This window comes from Dasypus novemcinctus, chromosome 9, assembly GCF_030445035.2.
Source record: "Dasypus novemcinctus isolate mDasNov1 chromosome 9, mDasNov1.1.hap2, whole genome shotgun sequence".
Taxonomy (NCBI): Eukaryota; Metazoa; Chordata; class Mammalia; order Cingulata; family Dasypodidae; genus Dasypus; species Dasypus novemcinctus.
This window is the reverse complement of record NC_080681.1, coordinates 92,885,063-92,910,793: the sequence shown is the minus strand read 5'-3', so window position 1 is coordinate 92,910,793 and position 25,731 is coordinate 92,885,063. Positions and strand designations below refer to the sequence as shown.

General features: G+C 48.6%; 1 protein-coding gene across 2 annotated transcripts in view; it reads right to left on the bottom strand.

The window, feature by feature from the left end:
• HIVEP3 (HIVEP zinc finger 3) overlaps positions 1-25,731 on the bottom strand; it is a 521,951-nt gene that overhangs the window by 42,631 nt on the left and 453,589 nt on the right. For both annotated transcript variants that reach the window (XM_058303790.1, XM_058303791.2), the window contains 2 exons: positions 19,016-24,608; positions 14,479-14,624 (listed from right to left, as the gene is read on the bottom strand). In XM_058303790.1, coding sequence (XP_058159773.1) covers positions 14,479-14,624; positions 19,016-24,073 — 5,204 coding nt within the window. In that variant the 5' untranslated portion in view covers positions 24,074-24,608. The remainder of the gene's footprint in view (positions 1-14,478; positions 14,625-19,015; positions 24,609-25,731) is intronic.

Sequence of the window (25,731 nt, the reverse complement as noted above, 5' to 3'; positions counted from 1 at the left end):
GGGGCTTTGGCAACCTGTGATGGTTTGGAGCTGTGTGTACCCCAGAAAAACATGTTCTTGGACCTAATGCATTCCTGTGGGAGTGAACACATTGTAAGGAGGACCTTTTGAGAGGCTACTTCAGTTAAGGTGTGGCCCACCCTCATCGGGATGGGCCTTAGTCCTTTATAAGCAGAATAAAATTCAGAAAACCACAGAGGGAACAGCCAGAGGCTGAACATCAACAGAACCCGGAAGAGAAGGGGGAGACCAGGAGATGCTGCCATGTGCCTTGCCACGTGACAAGCTAAGGACCAAGGATCGCTGGCAGCTGGGTCCAGAATGCCACAGATTTCAGGGAGAAAGCATCACCTTGGTGATGTCTGATTTGGACTGTCTCTTAGCCTCAAAACTGTGAGCAAATAAATTGTAATTGTTTAAGATGAACAACTGCATGATATTTGCTTGAGCAACTCAGGAAATGGAAACACATCCCTTTTGCCCTCCTACTCTCACCTGTGTGTTCGGGCAAGTCAGTACCCAAGTTTGGGCTTCAAAAGGCAACACTTCCCAAAAGATGCCTCCCTCAGGCTAGGAAGAACTGCCAAAGGCTCCTGGCCAAACAGTGGCATCCTGCAGATGAGCTCGTATCAGCATATCCAAACTCTAGGAAAGGCCAGCTTCTCCCAGGGGAGAGACAAGGCCTTGAAACAACCTGCACACCTGCCCCTGCCTGGGCCTTTTTCTGCAGACACTGTCTGAGCAACACCTTCTTGCAATATTTGGGGCAGAGCTCAGCTGTTCCAGCGCCGAAATAGTCACAGGCTGGTAAGGGCTGGAAAAACACTACCCATCTCATCGTGATAGTCAGAAAAGGTTCCAGCCAAACCTCGTGGCAATTGCTTATTTTAGGGATGAGAAACTGAGGCTCACAAAGAGTGAAGTAATGGCCCAAGGTCACGGTGCTGGTGATGGCAAGGTCAGGACTCAAATCCCAGGCCCCTGACTCCAAAGTCCAAGCCCTTTGCCTACATCTTCTAATTACAAATGAGGAAACTGAAGCCCAGAGAGGGAACATGACTTGCCCAAAGTCTCCAGCTCCTGGGCTTATACCACATTAACTCCCTCCTTATAAGAGCCTTCATTTCAAGCCATGCCCAAAGACAGGAGAGGTCAAAGTTTTAGGTGGACTTACATTCAAATCTGCTGTCAGCTACTCAATCTGCCCAACAATTCATATGTCATTTTTCTTTTCTTTCTTTCTTCTTTTTTTTTTTTACTGCTCATGGATCAACTCAGCTACAGAACTGAAGCTTATCTCCAACTTGTTTCCCTGTGATGTGCTGTCCATACACTGCCATCAAAGTCACACATTAACTTACAGCCTTCAGCAGCTCTCTACTGCCTGGCAGAAAGACCACTTCAGCCTGAAGAAAATCAGAATCATACTGATGGAGGGAAGGGGAGAAGGAAGAAAGGAAGATGAAAGGAAGGAAAGAACAATGAAGGAGGAAGGAAGCTGGGAAGGAAACGTTACTTTTACTGAGCACTTCTTATACGTTGCACCTGGGATAAGCAAACCCCTATTGTTTTACTATTTAGTTTTCATGAGGCTCCTATAAAGTAGATACCATTATCCTTATTTTTAGATGAAGAAATTGAAGTTTAGAGTGAAGGGACTTGCCAGTAATTGCTAGAGGCTGGGTTAGAATATGACTCTTAGTCTAAAGTCAAAGGCTTTCATTTCTAGACTTTCTAGAGCACTGGCACCTTCCCATGTGCTCCCCTGAGTTCTAAGGGTTCAGGGTGGTGCCACAGGGACCCCTACGGCATATGAGGGAGGCTGAATGGGGGGGTGTCTAAGGAGGTCTATGGGAGCCTAGAGGCCAGGCTGAGAGGGTAGCCTTCCTTGAAGAGTTCTTTGGAAGAATGAGTTTCATGGCAAACAAATTCACTTTACTAATAGTTTTTTACTAAAGATGGTGGGGAAGACATCTTTATTTCATTTTCTTTCTTTCTTTTTTTGGCATAATAAACGCATGAAGAAGAGAACGGGAGAGAAAACTGACAATAAAATTTCGCAAGCCACAAAGAGAGGGATGGGTGGAAAAGAATCTGCAGACCCAAGACAGTGGAATCTTAAGTCAGCAGTGGGAAAAGCTGATTTACACCACAGGATCCCTCAAAGTCTCTGGAGTTGGGAATGGTGAGGAACTAGAATGAGTATATTTGGTGGAAAGTCTTGTTAGAAGCAGTCAGACCCCCATCCTCTCCTCAACTTGTGCAGTCTAGGAGACCCCTTTCTCCATCCCAGTAAAAGCCTGGGGATTTACTCTCCTCAAATGGTGAAACGGAGAGTTTTTGAGGGAGTCTGCCAGGCAATAGTTCCATAAGGAAATGAGGGGAGTGAAGTGAATGAATGCATGCAGACTGGATGCTGAGAACTCTCCCTCTTCCACTTTTTCCTTCCACTTGGCTCAATGGGAATATGGGAATACAGGAACATGGGAAGTGAACCCTTTACCTTCCACGTGGAAGATAGAAGAGTCATCATGCAAATTCTGCTCAAGAAGGAAGAACTAAAGACACTGTCATTGAAGACTCCCCAGTGAAAGAGTCCAGATGGTCAGCTATACAGGTAGAGAGATGCTCACTGCCAATGAGCCTCAAGCTTATACCCAGAGCTTGCAATCATGTTTGAGTCTCCCACTCATAACAGAAGGCACCAAAGGTTACCAATACCTGAGAAGAGATCAGAACAAACACATGGATAAAAGGGAACAGAAACCATGTAGAAAGGAAAATGATAAATAACTACACAAATAAAACAAACAAAAACTCAACTAACATTAATGACCTCACAGAGATAAGAAAAGATATTGGAATCTACCAAATAAGAAGAGGCTACAATTAAAAGGAACATTCAGAAAGAAAAGAGCTCTTGAAAATTAAAAACATTATAGCTGAAAAGAAAATCTCAAGAGAATGGCTGGAAGACAAAATGGGGGATGTACCCAGAAAGTAGAACAAAAGGCACAGTGATGGAAAATATGACAGAAAGGTATGAAAGTTAGAGGAAGAAGCCAGGAGGGCTGACCCCTGAATGACAGGAGTTTCAGAAAGAAAGGAGAGGAAAAAAAAAAAAAACAGAGAAAATCATCAAAGTAACAATTCAAGAAAATTTCTTGAAGCAGAACTCCCTGAGTTGCCAGATTGAAATGGTCAATGAATGATGAAAACTGACATGAGATCCATTACTGTGGAATTTCACAAGTTAGGGACAAAGAGAAGATCCTAAGAAAGTCATAGAGAATGGATGAGGAATGAGATTGGATCTGGAATTTTAACTGCAACCCAGGAAGCCAGAAGACAATGGAGCAATGCCTTCAAAACTCTGAAAGAAAATAATTTTTGACCCAGGATACACTTCAGTCAATTGTGAGGCAGAATAAAGATATTTTGAACATTTTCAGACATGCAAAGTAACAAAAAATTGGCCTCTTATGCACCCTTTCTCACCAAGCTATTGAAGGATGTGCTCTATGAAAATGAGAAAGTAAACGAAGCAAAAGGAAGACATGAGGTTCCAGAAAGAGATCTAACATAGAAGGCAAAGAGAAGTCCTAGGGTGGGTGTGAAGGGAGAGCCCAGGGTGGCAGCTGAATACCAGGCAGCTCAGGACTGACTGCCTCAGCAAGATGGAAACCTGCTGTATTTGAATGTCTTGAGGGGATATTTTAGTTAGGTGAGAATCTGGGAGCTGAATTATTAATAAACACTTAGAAAACTAAGAAAGTAAACAGACATACACACACACACACTCCACAGTGAAAACAGACTGTACAGGAAAGAAAAAGTAACTATAAGTAGTGGTCCAAAGGTGTATGTACCCCCAAAAAGTCATGTTCTTAAATCTAATCCATTCCTGTGGGTGTGAACCCATTGTAAGTAGGACCTTTTGATGAGGTAAGTATACTTCAGTTAAGGTGTGGACCAGCCCAATCAGGATGGGTCTTAATCCTATTACTGGAGTCCTTTATAAGCAGAAAGAAATTCAGATACAGAGAGAGAGCCACAGGTAGTGAGAAGCTGAACATCAGCAGAACCCAGTAGAGAATGGAGAGGCCAGGAGAATGCCACCATGTGTCATGTGACAAGCTAAGGACCAAGGATCGCCAGCAGCCAGCCCAGAACACCAGTCTTTGGGAAGAAATCATTGCTTTAATGACACCTTGATTTGGACTTTTTCCCAGCCTCAAACTGAGCTAATAAATTCCCATTGTTTAACCTGATCCATTTCATAGTATTTATTTGAGTGGCCTAGGATAACACCACAGTTATCATGTGACCCGGCTGTGACTTATGTGATATAACTCTAATGAGAGGATGGGGGAATGGAGGATGATGTGTAAGGCAAAAGGCCCATGACTCAACAGAGGTAATGCTTAAAGCTGAAACTCCAAGGAGGAGCAATGCAAATATGTTATTTAGAGATATGCAGGTAAATATCAAGATAAGCAGTTACAAGAGTTGAGTTATTGCTTCTGGGGAGGAGAAAATGTGGGGGAAAGAGGAAGGGTACTGCGGTTGTCCATAACAAAACTCGTGGAAATATTTGACACTTTAAGCATTGTGCCTGTTGAACTTTCATAAAAATAAAAGCTGAAAGACAGAATGAAAACACACATAGGAGTGCTCTAAGAGGCTGCTCCTCCCACCCAAGAGAGACAGGTAGAGCTGGTTTCCTCCTGGGTGCCCTGCCTGATTCCCCAGGACAGAACAGAAGTTAAGACACAGGAAGACACTGTCCACGTCCAGAGGTCACTGCTTCCTAGCAAAGCTGCAGCTCTCAGGGGCCCACTGTGTGCTGGGGACAAGGATGCCGCTCTCCCCACATTCTCCCTCTGAGAGCCCCACTTGTTACCCTAGACCCTGAACAAGAAACCAAAGGCCGTGACTGCAATGAAAATTAGATTCTCCTTTAAATTTTAATAGGATGCAATCAGGTCTCCCCTGCTGGTCCTTGGGGCTCCAGAGGGCTCTGGGCCCAGCATACTCCAGACACTCTGTCTGCCTGGCAATCAATATGTCTTCTTTCTTTTCCACTTTGCTTTTCACATTTTCTTTTTCTTTTTTTTTTTTTACTGCCCATGACCTGGGTTTTGTAGTGATATAATCAGCTTTGTCAAATGCCTGGAGTGAGTGTTCCCTGGGAATTTCTTTGAGTACTAGGAAGGAAAATGCTAGGCCAGCAGAGATTTACCCTAACTAGACTATTTCATTTCTATATTTTATTTGGGGGATAATTTTAATGAAGGAATACTGCTTCCAAGAATCTAAGTGATTTCCTGGGAATAGAAATTCCCTCTTCCTGTTTTCAAAATAGTCGTTTGGTAATCCATTGTTGGTGAAGAACTTGAGCCCCCTAGGTGGCCTAGAATGATGAAAAGAGGTCTTGACTGGGGCGACCAGATGAGAGAACCATCCCCTTCCCACCCTCACATTATTGATTCTGCTTGCAACCAGCATCTTTCTTTCCTCCTGTACTACAAGAAGTGTCGTCTTCTCAATGGTGCCTTGGGCCCACCCCTTGCACCTTCTCTAGGACTTTGTTCTTACTTGCTGCTCCTTCTCTTTCTGGCATCCTCCAAAATCCTTGCTAGCAAATCATTCCTATCAGCACACACAGTTGTCTGGGCTCCTATCAGTCTCAAAACCTACCTGCTCTACCCCACACCCCTACCAGCTCCTACTACCTCCAGCTTCTCTGCTTTGCTCCATATCAAGTCTCTCAGGACAGAGGTTTACACGTGCTGCCTCCACTCTTCATTTCAACCCATGCCACCTGGATGCCATCTCTTACTCTCCCCTTGCAACAGCTCCCATCAAGGTCACCAGTGACTTCCACATGGCCACATCCAATGGACTTCTGCCTGCCTCACCTTCCTGGGTCTCTGAGCCGTGCTCGGCACAGCTGACTTCCCCCTTCTTGAATATGCTCTGCTCTTGGCTTCTAAGACTTCATACTTTTCTGGGTTTCCTTCTCTGGCTATTCCTTCTCAAACTTTTGCAGTTTTGTCTCACCCTGACCTCTAAATGTTGGTGCATCCCAGCTCAGTCCTGGAAATCCTTTTCTTTTCTCTTCACCATCTCTCCATTGCCCTAAACAGCATCTATAAACTGACAACTCCCAAATGTGTATTTCCATCTTAGGCCAGTCCCCTGAGTGCCAAGCTCACATATCCACTTCCCTCCTGAACAGTTCCACATGGATGAATGACTAGCATATCAAAACTAACATGTCTCAGGGTTTTGATTTCATCTCTCCAAACCTGTTTCTTAGTCCCATCTACCATCCCTCCCCATCTTAGCAAATGACATCACCATCTAGTCATTCATTACTTGATCCAAAAATTTGATAGTTATTCTTGAGTCCAACTTTCTCCTTCTCACCCTTCCCATTCAATTCATCAGAAATCCAATAGCCCCATTCCTCATCCTCACTCCCATCTCCCTTGTCTAAGCCACTGGATATATCATCTGGACTCTACAAGATTCTGTCCTTTCCCCTTCCCCAACAACCACCACTTCCTTCCCAAAGTCCAGGTCACGTTCCCCAAGAGAGATGGAGTAATAGGATTTTGGAGTATGGGCTTATGTGATAGTGGCTGGACAATTCACTCCCTGCTCTACTGGGGCCATGTTTAGAGCTGCATGTCTGCATTTCCAGAAGTTTAGGAATGAAAGAGAGATCAAGGCACTGGGCCTCAGGAAGAAGGCAAGGCCCTACCAGCTTGGACTTACTCAGGGAGAAGAACAGGCTGCCCATCTAGAGCTGGGGGCTCAGGACCAATCCTCTCTGGCCTCCAAAACACAAGGACTTTGTTCATAGCAGGCACTGGCTGGGAGCTGAGAGCCTGTGAACCGGCCATTTTTGACATCATGGTTTCATTTTTACATTTAATACTTGCAGGGAAGAATGGTCAGCAAGCAAGCTACCTTGGCTCCCAACCCCAGAAGTGCACCCTTAACTGAGGCCGCCTGACTTCACCCCCCTAGACCCAGCCTGACTGCAGGTCTATGGGTCCTGCCCAGCCTGGCATGGCCCCACGTCTGTGTCCAGGCTCCTTCCTGAGACCCAGGGCCTCAATTCTGCTCCCATGTTCTAAGAGCCACTGAGCCCAGGAACCTGCCTCTTCATCTGAGGTCTCAGTTAATCTTGACCAAGGTGAAGAACAACTCTTTCATTTAACAAACATTTTTGAGCATTGTCTATGTGCAAGGCACAATTCTAGATGCCGGGAATACAGTAACGAACAAAACACAATTCCTGTCCTCTCACAGAGCTTACATTCTAGTGAAAGAGACAGAAACAAATAAACTGGCAAGCGTGTGGAGAAAAACAAAGCAGAGAAAAGGGGGATAGGAAATGCAAGAGGAGGGTGCAATGTCGTCATTGTCTTAGTTTCTTAGCCAATAAAACAAATACCATACAATGGGTTGGCTTAATAACAGGAGTTTATTGACTCATGCTTTCAGAGGCTAGAAGGCTTGTTTTCTGCCAGAGGTTGGTATCTTCTGGCTGGCAGGCAATCTTTAGGATCCTTGGGGATCACATCAGATGGCAATGCAAGTGGCAGTGTCTTCTCCTTTCTCTTCTGGTGGCCATTGACTTCTACCTTCTGGCCACTCTCCATAGCTTCTCCCTCCATGTCTGATTTTCTTTGCTTATAGGAACCTCAGCCATATTGGATTAAGCCCACTCTCACTCAGTTTGGGCACACCTTCCTAATAACATCTTCAAAGGTCCTATTTACAAATGGGTTCACACCCACGGGAATGGATTATGAATAAGAACATGTTTTCCTGGGGCACATAAGTCAATCCCCAACAGTCATAACTGAAGCCTTCCCAGTGAGTGGACCATGGTATTCTCTGGAAGAGTGTTCCAGGCCCTGAGACAGTAACATGTTTAAGAAACAGTGAAAAGGCCATTGTTTAAGAGGAGAGGGATGGATACAAGGTCAGGGAAGAGCTGGACCAGCACAGGCAGGACTTTTCAGGCCACAAGCTGTGAAGGGAGCTGAGCAGAGGAGTGACATGGTCTGCTGACATTCAGCAGGATCACTCTGGTGGCTGGGCTGAGAACACACGGTAGTGGGAAAAGGTGGAAGCAGGAGATAGGGAAGGAGGGCACTGTGGTATTCTAGATGAGAGATGGTGGTAGCTTGGCCTGGGAGGTGGGAAGAAATGGGCAGATTCTGGGTATGGTCTCAAGGTCAAGTTGATAGAATTTGCTAATGGCTGCAAGACAGAGAAGTTTGGAGCTGAGTATCTGCAGAAAATGAAGGTGCCTATGCAGAGTGCTCATCTTGTGTCACTGGAGTGACTTTGCTTCCCTCCTTCAATAGAGACTCTTTTTTTTAAAAAAAAAAACCTTTGGCCACTTAAGAGATTTTCAAAGAAACACTTAACAAGTGTGTGGAGATGTGCAGTTTGACTAGTTTGTTCCCCAATAAATGCACCAAAAACATAATTAAACATAATCTTTAATTTTTCACTGGGGGTTACAGTGAGATGGGATGAGGCAGAGTAGAAACAGAGGTCAAAAATAAGCTCCACATCTGGGTTTCAAAGTCCAAGAAGAAATGGATGTGTGAAAATTTATTAGAAAGTGAAATAACCTTTACATTTTCAAAAACAAAACTATTCTTTCCAAACTATTATTTCATGAAAATATATCCCCCACCTATACACAAAGTTTTCAAAATCGAGACACCATAAAACAACATGGGCTGAATATACTGAATGAACTATTAGACTTGAATACAAATAAAAACTATTAGAAATGAAAACATATTAATAGAAAAGCTCAAATGTTAAAAATATATCCAAGTGGAACAATATTGAATTCAATAAACTTAAAATTTTTTAAACAAATGTATAAAAAACAAAGTCCATTGAGTCATGGTAGTTCTACAGTATCTGTTGTGTTTGTACTAAGGATGAATTCGCTGGGCATCCAGGGGGACTGTCATGACGATAGCTGGATCCCTGATGTAGATGTCAGGGGAGAAGTCCAGCTGGAGACATGAGTCCAGGAATCATCAGCCTATAGATGGTCTTGGAGACATGAGTCCAGGAATCATCAGCCTATAGATGGTCTTGGAGACATGAGTCCAGGAATCACCAGCCTATAGATGGTCTATAGAGCCAAATGATGGCATTGGATCACATTGGATCACCTTGGTTTAGATCAAGAAAAAGAAAGGACCAGGGACTGTGCCTGGGGGCCCTAATGTTTGGAGATGGGAAGATGATAGGGAATCACCAAAGATGATGAGACAGTAGAGCCAGCAAAGAAGAAGGAGTCAAGAAAGATGGTATCCTGGACCAGGCGGACAAAATATCCCAAGGAGGAGGGAGAGAATGACTCTGTCAAATGCTATAGACAGGTCAGGAAAGAAAAGGGAACCACTGAATTCTGCAAGATGGAGGTCCCTGTTGAACATGATAACAGCAGCTTCTGCATGTGGTGAGATTAAAGACCTGCCTAGAATGAGCCTGAGAGAGGATTGGAGGAAAGACATGGAGGTAAGCAAATACAGACAGCTCCTTATGGAGTTTTTCTCTAAAGAAAAGCACAAATACCTGGTGATACAGCCCCTTTGGTCAAGGGAATATTTTTAAGGGTTGGGAACCTTAAATTTGGACATGAGAATGTGGGTGGTCCAGGAGAGAGGCAATTGCTGGAGTGATGTACTAGGGAAGGTGAGAAGGGAGGGGATCCAATGCCCTCCAAGAGTAGCAAAGATGATAAAGATGATTGTTCCATCTGCTCAGCAGCTGAATCCTGCAGTTGGCAGGGTCTGGCAAGGACTCCTACTATAGGTCTACCAGGCTAGGAGGGCTGCCCTGGGCAACCCCAGGCTCACGAGTCATCCTACATCATCCTCATTCGCCCAGCCAACTGCTGAATTTCTAGTTTACTGCCTTGTACTCTAGTTTCCAGCTGAGGCTGGGCTGCCCCTCTAAATCCAGCCACCCTTTGGCCACCTCTCTAAGCAGTCCCCCATACAAACTGGGCCTGGTCTCCTTGTATCTCACCACTCGAGCTCATCATTCCTTTCAGAGCCAAAGCACTGATATCCTCACCACCTCCACCACTGGGCTTGGGTGAGGTCCTATCAATTCCAGTCATTTTCTCTTCTATACCAGCCCACTGGGCTGAGCTCCCAGGTTTCCCTGCAACAAGTGAACTTGAGTTAGTACAATACAATCCTCAAGGAAGAATATAAGTTTATATGCATGAAAACATTCTTTAACAAAAGAGCCCTTCTAAAACAACCAAGGCGGATGCATGGGTGCTGGGTGAGAGTGCCAACACGTTCCTGATGGGCCCTCAGAAGATTGCCTGGAAAATGCAGGCTCTATTCAGATGTAGACGTGATGGAGAATGCAGAGGGGACCATGTGTCAGGAAATCAATGCAATCAAGATGGATGGAGGCATAGTGCACACAATGCATCACCCTAGGACCTAAGTCAAAAGGGGACTTGGTGGGAAGGGGTGGGTTGGAATGAATATAGCACCAGTGTTATGTCAGAAGTAACACAAAGAACTACATGGTATGGAGGGACTTGGGAGGTGCATTAGGAGAGGGCAGCTGAGGATGGGCCTTTGGAGGCTGGATAGGATTTGGCAGTGGGCTGGGCCTAGCAGGTAGCAGAAGGTGAAGTGCAATAGGAGCTGGTTGGGCTGTGGGGCCAGGACTGTCAGGCTGAGTTTAAAGTGGATCCTACAGGTAAGACAGTCACAGAAGGCTCCCGAGCAGAGGCAGGACATAGGCAGAACCATGTTTTAAGATACTCAGTGGAACTAACATGGCAGACCTGGAGAGAGGATGACTAGGGAAGAGGCAAAGAGAGTGAAGAGAATCAACATCTAAGTCACTGACCAGTGTGGACAGCAGAATTCGGGGACTAATCGAAAGGGAGAGGATCAGGGGAGAGGAAGCATCCGAGATAATGCTAAGGCTCTGGGTGTGAAGGACAGAGGGATGGTGGCAGTTTCCCTGAGGTCTGGATGTGGAAGGAGGGGGCGCCAGTGGGGGTGGAGGGCTTGGTCGGCACAGGCCAAGTTTGAGGTGCCAAAGGTTTCCCAGGCAAAGATGCCCAGCAGGAATCAGAAGTGAGTTGTAGACCCAGATAAAATGTACTTGGCACAGTGATGACATTTGAGAACAAGGGGATGGATGACATCAGCAAAGGAGAAAGCTCAAGGCAAGAAGAAATGAGTCCGACTGACATGGTACCTGAGTTGCCACCATACACGGCTGCCTTTCTTTTCTGCCTGTCAGCATCTCACCTATTCTTCTAGGCCTAGCACCACCTCCCTCAGGAAGCCCTCCCTGCAGTGCTTCTCATCCTGGCAGTCCACACCTCAGCCCTGGGCCCTGTGCTGTTGCCTGAACCAGTTTCCAAGCCCTTGGGTCACTGATACCTTCTATACCCATGAAGCACTGGGTAAATAAATCATTCCTGATAGGTTGATTGATTGCTGGATTTGAGTCAAGAAGCATAGTAAGGAGAACTTCAGGGATAGAACGACTCAAGGATGTTGGAATTACACAGCATCTACTCTTTCGTGTCTGGCATACTGACTCATTATGAACTAGATCTATACGTATCAACACAGGCACGTCTCAAAAACACTGTTGAATAAAAACAAGTTGCAGATGTTATGGCAAACCTACAAGTAGTCGTTAGTGTTGTCTCCCAAATATTTCTGATTCTCCCAGGTACAAGGTAGGATTATTGCACTTCTCCAGTCCTTGAAGATAGGTGAAGCTATGTGCCTTGCTCTGGCCCATGAAATGTGAGCAGAAGCTTTTGGGTGGCAGCTGTAAGAGTCAGTGCACAGGTCCTCATATTTCCTTTTTCCTCTCCTGGCCTCCATCGACCTGAGTCCATCAGTGATGCCAATGAACAGGGACCCCCAGCAGACCCTTGTTAAATATGTGCCGGAATCAATTATAAACATCCACTGTGTTTAAAACAGGAAGAACCTGAAGAAGAAATGAGTCTAAGGCAAAACAGTGGTGACGGCAGATGGGTGTGCCTGAGGATACAAGGTTCCCCAAGTGGGGGGCACCTTGGCATTTTGAGTGGGACGAGCCGTGGTTGTATGGAAAGTCAGCCTCCTTGGTCCCATCTGTAAAATGCCAGAGGTGTCCCTAGTCATGTGACAACCTCGCCTCAAACATTTCCGAATTTCCAAAGACCCCTGGGGGTAACACCAGCCCCCAGAGAACCAGGAAGGTAGAAGGAGCACTAGAAAGGAGGGTGGGGGCAGAGTGGGAGCACTGGGGAGAAAAGAACTGACTGGCCACTGCTACGGAACCTACCTTGAGCGATCAAATTGGATGCGACTAATTGAAAAGAGCAAGATGATTTTTGTGTTTGTCTGTTCTTGCGGCAAATAGAACAGAGTGAGAAGACTCTTAAGGGAGATGAAAGAGATGGACATAATAGTGATAAAACGCGCCAATTTCTGTTTGTTCAGTGCATATAAGCCATCACCTTTACACAGGGTTTCGCAGGATCCTCTGATATTATCCCCATTTTACAGGTGAGGAAGTTAGGGTCAAAGAGGCAGAGGGACTGTCTAAGGCTGAACAGAGGTGAGTGGGACAGCTACTCTAGGGTAGGGTCGACAGACCTCAAAAGAGAAGATCCTGAAACAAAGTGGGTGGAAATAAGTGAGCGTCTGGATGGGCCAGGGCGGTGGGGCCGGGAGGCGTGGCGGTGATGCCCAGGCCGGAGGTCTAGGCTCCAGGATGGTGCAGGAAGAGCAGAGGACCTGCGTGGAGGTGCGGAGGGCCGGAGCTATGAACCAGGACAGGGGCAGGCGCCTGCAGCTGCCCTTCTCGAGGCTCAGGCTCCCAGGGGAATGAGGGCTGCAGAAGGCGGCCTTGGGGAACCAGTAAAGAGACAGAGGAGAGAGGGAAACGGTTTGAAAGGTTCATTGGGACCAAGGTTGAGGAGGGAGAGGTGAGAGGAAGGAGAGGCCCTCACCACCTATGCCCCTGGAATGTCACCCTGCTTTTGCTGTAACTGGTGTGAGGAATAGCTGCCTGAGCATTCGCTAGCCAGCAGGATCTCCAGTCTGGAGGCTTCTGCCTCCTAGGGCAGAAGCAGACCCGTCTTCACGCACACACAAAATGCTACAAAGGGGCAGGCTCCTGGCACACCAGCTAAGGCTCAGCAGCCCTCTGGAGCCTCTAGGGTCCCTGAAGCAAGAGGGAAGAAAAGTTGCCGTGACCAGAAGCACCAACGCTGCGATGCAGTCTGTGTGGCCTGGAAAAGGGCCTAATGACATGCACACGCAGGGACACACGAGGGCGCTCTAACCAAGTCACAGGAGAGGAAATGGTCCATCCAGAACGGAAAAGGGGTGAGCATTTTAAAAGCCTTTGGTCCAGTGTTTCTCCAACCGAGGCGCTATTGGTATTGGGGGCGGTATGCGTCTTCCATCGGGGGAAGTGTCCCCACCTGGTCACTGGGACGTTCAATGCCACCAGAAGCTGCAGGCAGATGGCCTTGGGGAGCACAGCAGCCTTTGCTCCCCACGTGCTCCCCCACTTTCACCCCGTGGGTCAGGGACATGTAGTGCTGGAGAATCGAAGGCCCCGGCGGTAGCGCCGACTGGCCAGTGCACGTGGGACGGTCTCCTCTGGAGGGGCTTTCCTCCAGTCACTGGCTCTAGGGGCTGTGTGGGACAACGGCCGCATCACACCAGGGACACAGACACAGGACCCCAAGACAGACACCCCGCATCGCAGGAGCAAACACATGGCCACATAGAACACAGCTTGCACAAAACTTCCACAAAGCAAGTCTGAAACAAGGCACCCCTGTGGAGCCCCGAGAGCCCCAATTTGTGAGTCCTGAGATGCTGAGAGCATGAGGTTCCCAGAGACAAGCACGGAAGGTGAATACCAGGAACGACTTTCCGACTGTTTGACAGCCCGTGGGCGCAGTGCCCCCGCTATCAGAACAGAGGCCAGCAGGAACAGGTGGTGGGGGCAGCATGCGGTAGGCCCTGCTGCTTGCAGGGAGGCAGAGCCCGGCTCCGCCAGGGGAAACCAGGGCATGCCAGCCAAGGTGGCCGCTTGGGCATCCCGGCGGCGGCTTTCCGGGGAACACACAGCAAGGGGAACAGCAGCCCGCACAGGACCTGGGAGACTCACCGTCGACCCCAATGCAGTGACGAGGAACCAGGTCGGGACCCCGACATCCCCTGACCCCACATGGAGTTTGGCATTCTTAAACCCAGAGGCAGCCTGTGAGTCCCACAAAGGTGGCATCTGCTCAAAGGCATCACCCAAAACACAGGCGCTGGCCGCCTCTGAACAGACAGTGCTACCCCCAGGCCGCCGGCCGGGTGCCAGCTTTTATTTCAAAGGAAACAGAAACTGAAAATCAAACATGATTCTTACCCTCCTTCGAAGATTTTGATCCTCGCTGGCTCCCCTCTCTTGGAGGCAGCCGTGTCCTCCTCCGGCTTCCCGCGTTTCTCTTCTTCCTTCTCCACTCTAGCTATATCTTTCTGGCCTTCCGGGGAAACCAGTGAAGGAAGGTGAACCTGGCCCACCGCAGGAATGACAAAATCACTGCTGGTTAAAGGGTCATTTTCGGTCACGGCTCCACTCATACAAAGGGTAGCTCACTGAATCTTCACACCACCCCATGACGAGGTGTGATTAGCCCCACTTCACAGACACAAGGAAACTGATTCCCAGAGCATGAAAGTTCCTTATCCTAAGACGCCCAGACTTTCAAGTTGCCCTAATCACCCTGAGCCCTCTTTATTTGGGAGCTCCTGGGGACAGGGCCTTCTCTTCAGTCACCCCAGCACCCAAAACAGGGCCTGCCTCAGAACACTCTGCCTTTGGAGATGAACGGGTCCAATTTTCTTTCATGAATCAGAAAATTGAGGCCCAGTGGCACCCACGGTCTTCTGCTTCCAGGGCTCTGGCCCTGGTCCTGGAACCAGGCTGGTACCAAAGGCCAGGAGCCAGGCTGAGGGTCCTGGCCAGTGGAACCCCCCAGAGCCAAGCACGGAGAGGCTGTGAGCAGAGGGGCTGCTTCTGGGCAGCATGCTGACGCATGTGCACCCGGGGTATGCGGCCGGGACTGTCTATCTACAGGAGCCCTTTGTCCGCACAGAGCTACGGGGCCTCAGTGGGGAGGGGAGGCCTGGCCTTGACCATGTGCCTCCTGGACATCTTCTGCCATCCCCAAACAATGCCCTCCAGACCCTCCCAAAGGAGGTAAGGGGCCACACCCTTGTGGAGGAGGCAGCTGGGGGTGGGGGACTAGCAGGACAAGGGGTGAGGTTCATCTCCTGCTTCATGTCACTGTCACAAAGGTCATGAGGAACTGCACTGCTTCCAGCCTGCAGGAGCAGCCAGGTCTCCTGGTGCTGGCCTCATCTAGGAACCAAGCCCCTTCCCCAGCTGCCACACCTGCCCCTTCAACGATGGGGTGGAGTAGAGCAGAAAGGCACCTGGTTGGCTCTCAGGGGATCTGGGTTCTAGCACCAGAGAGACCACTGCATACCGAGCTGCCCTGCATGGGTCCGTCGCCTCTCTGGGTCTTGGGGTTTGTGAGGGGGTGATTAGATTGTCTTGAAAGTCCAGTCCAGGGTCAGTATTTCCATGACTCAATGACCCCCAAATGATCTCTTCAGAACTGGGGGCGAGGAGGGGAAATAAAGTGAGGATGGGTCTGGACTACTTTTTTCCAGAAGGCTCAGATTTCTAGGAGACAACTGTTTCCACTCCCATCCCAACCTGGGATCTAGGCTGTCTATGGAATGGCCTAGAGGCCTCTCATAGGCTGGCTGGATGATTTTTCCCTTACAACCTGCTGTGAGGTCTGGGCCAAGCTGGTTTTGATGTAAACCAGCCACTCTGCCAGGAAACACAGTGCTGGAATTAAGCAGGGGGATCACTGATCCACTTTGGCTTTTAATAATAATAAAAAATAATAATATAAGGCTAGCTAAAAAAGTACTGCGTGCCAATGTGCTAAGCTCACGTTGCATATTTTAACTCATTTAATTATTGCCACAGTCCTATGAGATAAGTATTGTTATTATCCCATTTCTATAGATGAAGAAACCAAGGCATAGAGAGGTTACATAACTGACCTAAGGTCATGTAGCTAGTAAGTAGGAGAGTGGGACTGAAACCTGGGCAATTTGGCACCTTAGTCTTTGTTCTTAATCTCTTTGCAATAGCATGCTGTGTGGTTGTCAAAATGTTCCCCAATGGAAAAAAAGGAAGAGGCCCGGGAAATAGAAGAGGCTGCAGAGTGGCCTCCTACTCGAACTTGAGTTTCTCCAGGGCCTAGAAATGGAAAAATATCTGTGATGAAACTGAGACATGATAGGGTATCCCAGAACTGTGTGGAGATGGTTAGGGAGAGCTTCAAAAGAGAATGAAAGCTACAGGATGACAAATATCAGCTCACACAACAAAGAAGTTTCTCAAAGCACTAATCCAAAGACAGACTGGTTTGCATTGGGCGGGGGGTGGGGGGGAGAATGGAAGTGGGGGTGGTGAGTGCCCCATTATTGGAGATATTTGAGCAGAGGCCAGAGAAAAAGAGAGAGAGAGAGAGAGATGTGATTAAAGAAAGGCACCAAGCCATGAACCATGCAGTTACATTAATATATCAACTTGGTGCACCTCTGAAGGAAAACAGGCCTGTGACTCAAACAAATCATTCCAAGAAAAAGTTTGCCGGTTTCAGCTCATTTTAGGAAAGCAGCACTTCCAAACAAAATGAACTCTTCCTTTTTCGTAAATGGACTATTCAGTTGCAGTCATTAGGAGAGAAAGGCAGCCCAGATCATCCAAAAAGACTTTGGGGTGAGAACTGGTTTTGAGTCCAGGTTCTGCCATTCACTGTATGACTGTGAGCAAGTTACTTAAGCAATCTGTACTTTGGCTTCTTCATCCAATGGTGATATTGTACCCTAACTTTCAAGGTGGTGCTGGGGATTAAAATTGTACACAGTAGGTGTCCAAGAAGTTATAGAAGTATGAATATAATTACAATAGCATCTTGCCAGATATCATGTTTATGGCAAAAGTGGAAATACTGTCTAGGAATGTCTGCAGATTGACCAGGACATATAGAGAAAAAATGTGGAAAACAGTTCTGTGCAAAATATCCAGCCAAGCTAAGGACAAATTTAATGTACAGAATTCACTTGAATATGGATTAAAGTGGACTTACTGGTATTTTACTACAGAGTTATTGTGACTCTAGCAATGGAAATTATACCACTGATGTCGAGACAGTGGCCACAGGAATCACTGAAGGCAGGGAGAGGGAAAAGGCTGTGTGATATGGGGGCATTTTCGGGACTTGGAGTTGTCCTGAATGATATTGCAGGGACAGATTCAGGACATTATATATCCTGCCATAACCTGCTGAATAGACTGGGAGAGAGTGTAAACTACAATGTAAATTATAATCCATGCTGGGTAGCAGTGCTTCAAAATGTATTTATCAATTGCAATGAATGTACCACATTAATGAACGAAGTTGTTGATATAGGAAAAGTGGGGGGTGTGGGGAGTGGGGCATATGGGAACCTCCTATATTTTTTAATGTAATATTTTGTGTGATCTATGTATCTTTTAAAAATAAATAAAAAATATATTTTAAAAATTCACTTGAGGATAAAAGAGGAGGGTATTAATGTGTGGGAAATTATAGAACACAGTTTTGCTAATTTATGTACAATATGCATTTATGTTAGCGGATTTATGCCTGATTTGATCAAAACATCTGGTCTGAAGACACACTCAATACACATCTTTAAATTTGAAATTATAAGATTTTCTTTCTTCAAATGTTTTAAAGGAGAAAAATAGAAAGACTCTGGATGGGTCAGATGGGTCTGGGTCTGAGTTCAAATTATGGATTTGATAATCATCTGTCATGTGAACTTGGTCTCACTCAGCCTCTAGCCCTCAGTACCCTCATCTACAGAATGGAGATGGTAATAGCTACCTCACAGGCAGAGGTGAGCATTGACTGGATAGAAGGTCCCAACTCTGCCTGTCACAGTGTGTCTGTTCAATAACCAACACCAACTGTTAATCCCCAAATGCCAATTTGCCAACAGAACACATCTGGGTCTGAATTCTCAAGCTGGCCTTGTCAGGGTATGGAACTGTCTTTTGCCTGAAACAAACTTGGAATTAACAAATTTCAAACCTGTTGAGCTTAAAAAGCAGGGACCCAGTTCATTTTATAGTTTCTGATGCAGGCTCAGATCAGAGGAAATGAAGGAGTAAATACCAGCCTTCGGTGAGGTCCTGGTTCTACCACAGATAGGTTAAGCTGTTAGTGATAATGCCACCTACTGCTAAAGAGGGATACTGAAACCCAGCTCTATTTGCTATTCTAAATACTCACAGAAAAGAAGGAAGGAATATTTTAGGAGTTGTTTATGTCAAATTCTTGAATCTCTGGAAATGGGAAGATTTCAAATTGTACTAGAGAACAGAAACAGCAGATGCAGGGAATGAGAAAGGCAGGAAAGGACTAACAGGACAGGAGAACCATATAATGGAAGAATGGTATAATGTTCAAAAACTCAGCCAAGTTCTCCCAACTCAGTCTAATGGATAATTGCCTTTTTCCTTGTTGAGACCGGTATCTTTGATCTTATGATAGAAGCAATATAATGGAAAAGCAGAATCATTTTATTGCTAACTTTATTGAAATATATCTATTCCAGTGTTATGAAGGACACAGTGACAAAGAAGCCCAATAAACATGTTTCCTTGTAAGGTGACCAGTTAAGGCTGCCACAGAGGAAATCTGCCTATTCATTTGGCTCTAGTTTTACAAACGGGACCTAAGGAATGTGGCTTTAAAAGCTCAGCAAGGGCTTTTAAAATTAGTGGTGAGTGGGGGAAAAAATCAAACACGAGGCTGGACTTAACTTACCTCTGTCATGCGGGGCTTGCGAGAGCTGGATGGCACAAGCCTTCCTGCCTCAGGATGCGGAGCTGTGGCCATGGTGTATGTCTCTTTGCTCACCTTCTGCTTAGACCTCAGGAGGGACAAAGCAGCTTTAGTGGAAACCCCCGGAAGGTTGGGGTTGTACAAACTTATGCACCAACCAGCGTAAACAGAGGACCTCCTATCTGCATGCTGGATGTGATTTGGCTTAATGTAGTTTAAATAGCACCAACTGACATTAGTGGTCGTGTGGAGGCTGGGGAACTGCAGTACCTTCTTTGAGTCCGTACCTTCTTGCGACTTGGCTGGTCTGGGGGACGTTTCTGATAGAGGCAGCAAGCTGGGAGGCGTCTGTAGAGGGAGGTCAGGTTGTTCCTTGGAATCTTCTGTCTTCACACTCATTGGGGGCAACCCTCTTCGGTGAGGTTTGCCAGATGGCTGGACATATTCTTTCAAAGCTTCTGAGCTTGGCGTTGTCACATGGGGCAACACGGGATGAGGAAGGGGAGGGATTTCCTTTGGGTCAGAAGGATCTGAGGACAGGGTGGACAGTGTTTCTAGCTCCCTCCTGCCCTGGCCTTGGCTGCTTAAGTGGGATTTCTCTGGCCGCTTCCCATCTTCGGTGCTTGTAAGCACCACACTGCATGGTTTTACCAGCTCAAGTTTTTCATCTGCTTTGGAAGCCTCCTCTTCCTTCACCCTTTTTTGCTGTTGGGTTTCCATGGTAAGTTCAAGACTGCCAGCTGGTGAAAGGACACGTTTGCTTCCCCCTGCTGTCGATGAACTCCCCTCCAGGCTCAAGACACTCTCTGATGACAGGGAAGTGCCTTTTCTTTCAGGTAATGTCACAGGCACTCTCAAGTATGGAGTTGGGAAACCTCTGCTTTGCTCTTCACTTATCCCAGCCAGTCCAGTCCCAACCTCATACATATCTGCCCTACATATGGACATCCCCTTGGATGTGGGTTCCTCAAACTTGGGAAGAGCCACAGTTGCTGGGCTGCTTTGGGACTGGGTGACTAAGATCTGGGAAAGGGTAGTGTACATCGCACTTCCATAGGATGGCATGTTGGTTTGAATGCGGACGGGCACAACCAGGGACACTGTGGCATCTGGACAGGCAGGCAGGGCCAGTGGAGGGGCTGACGTGGGTGCCACGGAGCTTGCTGGGGGGGCCACAGGGAGCAGCCGGATGTCACTGCTGTACTCTGTGCTGGGGGAGAGGCCAGCAGTTCCTGGTGCCAGCGGGGCCAAGCTGGTTTTGATCTGGGACAGATGACTATCCACATCACCAGGGAGCTGAAGAGCAAACTGGGATTGCAGAGGCAGGAAAAAACCAGAAGAGAGTGCTGAAGAGGCAGGGTATGGCATGGGGAGAAATGAAGGGGGCTGCCGGAAGGGAATATTGGCTGGGTGAGGCATGAGCTGGGGGAGGTGGAGCTGACCTGGGTGCAGAACAGTAGGTTGGAGAGGAAGTGGCGGAGCTTGAAATAAGGAGGGAGGAAGTGGAGGCATGGAGTACGGTGAGTAGAGGAGGCTGGACATGGCCTGGGTAGAGAAGAATTCTGAAGACTGCCCTGGCTCATGCTGCAAGAGGTGCTGGAAGGAAAAAAGGGAGACGGGTGGGGGCAGGTATGGTTTCTCGTGCAGGGGAAGTTGGGCAACAGGGTGGTGGAACACTTGCAGTGCTTCTGTGTAGGGTGGAGTGGATCCCAGCGGGGGTCTGTCCTGCACCTGGCTCTTGCCTCCTGGGTGCCCGCTGTGTGAGGTGGCTGCTGAGGAGATCTGAGGCAACAAGCTTTTGGTAGAAGGTTTACTGGATGAGGGCTGTGGCTCCTCACTCTCCAGTCTTCCCTTGGGGGTGACTTCCAGCTCAGTTTCTGGAGGCCTGCTCAGAGAGGCCTGTCTCACCAAAAAGCACTTTCTTCTCTCTGGTGGGGCTGCTGGGGCTGGCGGAGCCACTGGGGCTGGCGTAGAAGGGCCTGTCAGGGACAAGCTGCCATAGTCAAATGATTTGCTGCGTGTCTCAGTCTTTTGGGTGGAATGGGAAACGTTGGGGCTCTGCTCTGAGGCCGACCTCCGCATCTCCCGGGCGTGGGCATGGTGGCTGGGGACAGTCAGCATGTGGGTGCCCAAGGGTTTGGAGCGTGTGTCGGTCGAGGGCCCAGGGATCTCGGCTTTTCCATGGTCCTCCCTCTCGAATGAAGCCGAGCGGCTAGACCCGCTCAGGGAGACACTGCTTTCCTGGCTGGGGCTGCGAGTCAGAGACACGGAGGACTCAAAGCTGGATTCCCCCGACGACTGGGCCATCTCTGCCAGTCGCAGCCTCTTCTTCTTGGGTGGCAGCTTCTCAGCTGGGAGCTGGGCAAGAGTCTGGCTGCGCTGGGGCCACTGGAACTCCTCTGTCTTCTCGGGTTCCTTAGGGGGTGGCTCAGGCTCCGTGTCCAGTCGGTCTGGCTCCTCAGTCACCAGGATCTCCGGAACTTGAATGTTGGGCTGGCGGACCAACTTGGGCTGCAGAGAATGAGCTGAGCGCCCGTGTGGGGCAGGTGGGGGTGATGAGAACTGGGCCAGAGGCTTGTCTTCCCCTTCCAAGCCACTGGGCTGCTCTAGAGAGTCGGATTTCTCAAAGGAGCTGGTGTGCTGGATGACAGAAATTTCTTTGGACATTGCTCTCCTCTCCTTTCCTGATTCTGAACCAGACCCTGGCTTGGGAGTCCTTGGCTGGAAGCTCGTGGGTCCCTCCAAGGAGGGCACTGATTTGCTTGGTTCTGCTGGTGACTTGGTGGACTCCAGGGGAAGGTTCCGAGAAGTATCAGATGGTCTGGGGCTGCCAAACTGACTTTTTGTCGACTCAAAGGCAGGTGGCTCTTCCTCATCCCCCAGGCTTTTCTCTTTCCTCCTCTTTCTCAGTGGTGTAAGTTCCAAGGTGGTCCCCAGTTTGTAATGCATCATTTGGGACCACGGCTCATGCTCAGCCTGGCTCTTTTTGGCTTCCGAAGGCGTGTGAGCACCTGCAGAGATGGGCTTTGTGATTTGAAGCTCTGAGCAGTAGTACTTCTTATGGGCTTCGTAGTTATCCCTTTTCTTGTACCGAGCACCACATATGCTACATTCATAGATCGTCCCTTTCGTTTTCAAACCCTTCTTGGTCTTTTTGGTCAGTTCGCTTTCCTTGGGTTCGGGTTCTTCTGCGGGTTTGGGGGCTGTGTCTTTACCACTGGGTCCAGCCTCCTCGGAACTGTACTCTCCTCCCAAAGGCAGTTCAATTGCCGGCTGGCGTTTCAGCATCCGGGGGTGGGAGGTAAACACTTGACTGCGGCTCAGGGCATCGGAGTCGGTGATATGGTCGTCGAAGGAGTAGCTACCTCGGAAGGTGTGGTGAGGGGTACTGATAGTGCAGGCGGCAGAAGGCATTGAGTGGCTTCTCAGGAGAGGCACAGGGGAGGTGGTGTTGGGCGGGTGCTGCAGGCTCAGCAGTGATTGTTCGGGCTTCATTTTTTCACTGTGGGACGACAGTGGCTCCCTGTAGAGGCTGGACTTGGGAGACTCCATGCTGCTGTGCCTCGACAGCGAGCTTCTCCTTGGCTTCACGCTGTCAATCTCGCTGGTGTCCACCACGGCCTCGTTGATAGTGATGAGCTTGGTGATGTGCTCAATGACCTGGGTCCGGGGCACAGACAAAGGCACCAGGCTGGGCTTGTCTTCGGTGGACAGGGGAAGCAGGGGCTGGGTCGAGGTGGCCGTCAGCATGGTGGTCCGTTGCCCGATCCGCCCACACTTGCCAAAGATGATCTCAGCATAGGACTTGGCGTTGGTGTTGGGGGGACTGACCTGCTGCTCGGAGCTCTCAGAGCGGGAGAAATACCCAGACTCAGTGCTCCCCTTGCTGCCTGGGCTCAGAAATGCCTGCTCATCGATCACCTTTTTCCTCTCACTTAAGCGGAGGGCCAATTTCTGCTTTATCGTGTGGGTGTCTTCGGGTTTCTGGCTCAGGGGGTGCTCGGATGAGGGTTCTGCAAACGGAGTGGACTCCTCGAGTGACTGGGATGTGCTGGACTGGGACAAGGAGCAGCGTTCGTGGCTGGAGCTGAGGCCCCCAGAGCTGTACAAACTGCTTGACAGGAAGGGGTGCTTCGGCCTGGGAGAGAGCTCTGCAGGGTGACTGGATGTGGCCCCTGTCTCCTCCTCTGAATCTGTGCTTTCTCCCTCAGTGGGCTCCTCAAATTCCTCCCCAGGGATTCTCTCCATCTCCAGGCCTGGGGCATACATCTCTCCGCCCATTCCCGAGGCCAGGCCTGCCTTGATGCGGTGGGCATGGGACTTCCTGTGCTTGTAGAGGTTGCTCTTCGTCTTGAACGAGAAGCCGCACGGGCCACAGGGGTAGGGCCTCTCGCCGGTGTGTGAGCGGATGTGCTTCTGGAGCACGCTGGGCTTAGCGCAGGGCCGGCTGCAGTACTGGCAGATGTACTTGCCCGGCTTCTGTGGTTTCTTCTCCTTCTTGTGCGCCTCCTCCACAGGCTTCACGGAGACCTGGGAAGGACGAGGCACAAAGACTTTGGGGATGCCAGGCAGGTCCTCAGGGGGGATGAGGGAGGTGTGGGCAGGGAGGAGCTGGCTCTGAGGATGGAGCCCAGGGGTCACAAAGGAGCCCGAGGGGCCAGGTCTCATGGGGTCGACCAGCTGCCAGGTGGACCCCTCCAGGAGATGTTCAGGTTTGCCGGGTGACATGAATGCTGGTGTCAGAGGGTGCTGTGGAAGCTGCGAGATGTGGACGGAGGCTTTGATGGAGGACCTCTTTGGGGGCTTCTGCTGCTGGCCCGTTTTCTCCTGAGAGCCTTCCCTAAGAACTGACGAGGGGCCTGGCAAGGGCTGCGGGGCTCGGAGCTCTTGGAGGGGGCTTTCTTGGGAGGCGGCAGTGCCGCTGCTTGGGTACGGGACACTGGATGAAACACTGGATTGAATGGCCTCTCCTTTGGTCAGCCGCTTCCGGGGACTTCCCTCAGCCTTCTTGGTGCCCTTGGCACTTTGTTCAGGATCCATGACCTTCACAGAAACTTCAGATGCTGTCAGGGAGGGTTGGGGCAGGCTGCATTTATGAATAATCCAAATGTCCCAAGGAGGTGCCCGGCTCTGGCCACATTGGTCAAGCGCTGCAGAAGCCCAAACAGACGGCTTTGGGAGTTTTTGTTTTTTTGCAAGTGTCACTGGCTGTGAGTGAACTCAGAGCAGGTCATCAGGGTCCAAACTATTCATATTGGTGAGGCATTACCCTCTACTCTGCAGACAGAAAACGCACCAACGTTTTCTGCCTGACTGTCTGTCTTGAAAACGTCATGAAGGATGTCAATATTGCCATTATATTATTTCACTAGGCAGTGGCAAGTGGCCCCTACGAGTCCCCTGTGTGCTATGTGAACCACTGAAGGCTGGAGCCGCCTGTGTCCATGGCCCAGTCATCTCTGGTCCCAGCACAAGGGAAGCCACACTGGATGCTGAGGGTGGCTCCGTTCCAGCCTCTTCTCCCCTTCAGTCCTGTGCTGGAGATCAACGGCCACAGAGGAGAAGTCACGCTCTTCTACAGTGACAGGACCAAAGGACATACACAAAAATAAGAGAGAAAAAGAGAAGAGTTACCGCCATTTGTCCACATCTGTGCAACTCTGACTCACTGTCAAACCTGGTTGAGATCCCTAAAAGTTTAACCAGTGAACTCAGTCCGAAACCCATGGTCCTCAGCTCTGCCTGCCCATGTGCGCCCCCCATCCTTGGCTCATCTTCTTTCAAGTTAATGTTTAGATGACGTGAATGTCAACTGCAGCTCTGAGGATTGTGGTGGTGTGGGGTGTCAGGAGCAGAAGGCCAGGCAGGGCTCTAGCAGCTGCAAGGCATTCAGAGGCAGGAGGTCTGGGTTCTAGTTTCTGCTCTGCGACTCACTCGAAGCAGGTTTGTGAGGTTCTTGAAGCCTTGTTTGCCTGATCTCAAAAATGGATAACAATAATTTCGGTCTCAAGTGTGCCTTAAGGCTTCAGTGGAGTCCACTGAAATAATGGATATGGATGATGCTCAGAAGATTAACAAGACTTAAACAACTGTCTCTCAAGTGGCAGGACCCCTCAGACACTGTGACATGCCTGGGAGGGGTAGGTGATTTCATCTATTAGCTAAACACTACATACTCTACATTCACTTCTTTTGTGTGTTTCTTTTTCATCTTGGTTCTACAAAAGATTCAAGGTAACTTAAAATCATATTTATAAAATAATGACAAACTTTAATAAATATAAGATAACTGTAAGCAAGAATAACAAATCAGAACAAAGGAAAATGTAAATAAGACAGGAAGTTAGAATTGGAGGGGCAAAAAGCAGCGCTGTTATACCAATCAAAGAACCTACAGTGTTTCTACAGTTTGGCTATATATTTACATCTGAGCTTCCTGGCAGCTAAGGAGAAGAGGGGGATGTGGTCCATTACAGAGTCCTTATAGCCAGAGAAGAAGAAACATCTTTGTTCCCTGAGAGAAGCAAAGGGTTGCTCAAAAAGAACTCTCATGTGGCATTTCAGATGGTGGCAGGAAATCATGTATGGCTTCTACAACATTCCTTTGGCTAATGAAGTGATTGTTTTTTGTTTTATCGAAGGAAGGTCAGGGAATTAGTACTGAAACACAACTCAGCAAAGGCTATTCTTTGAGAGGT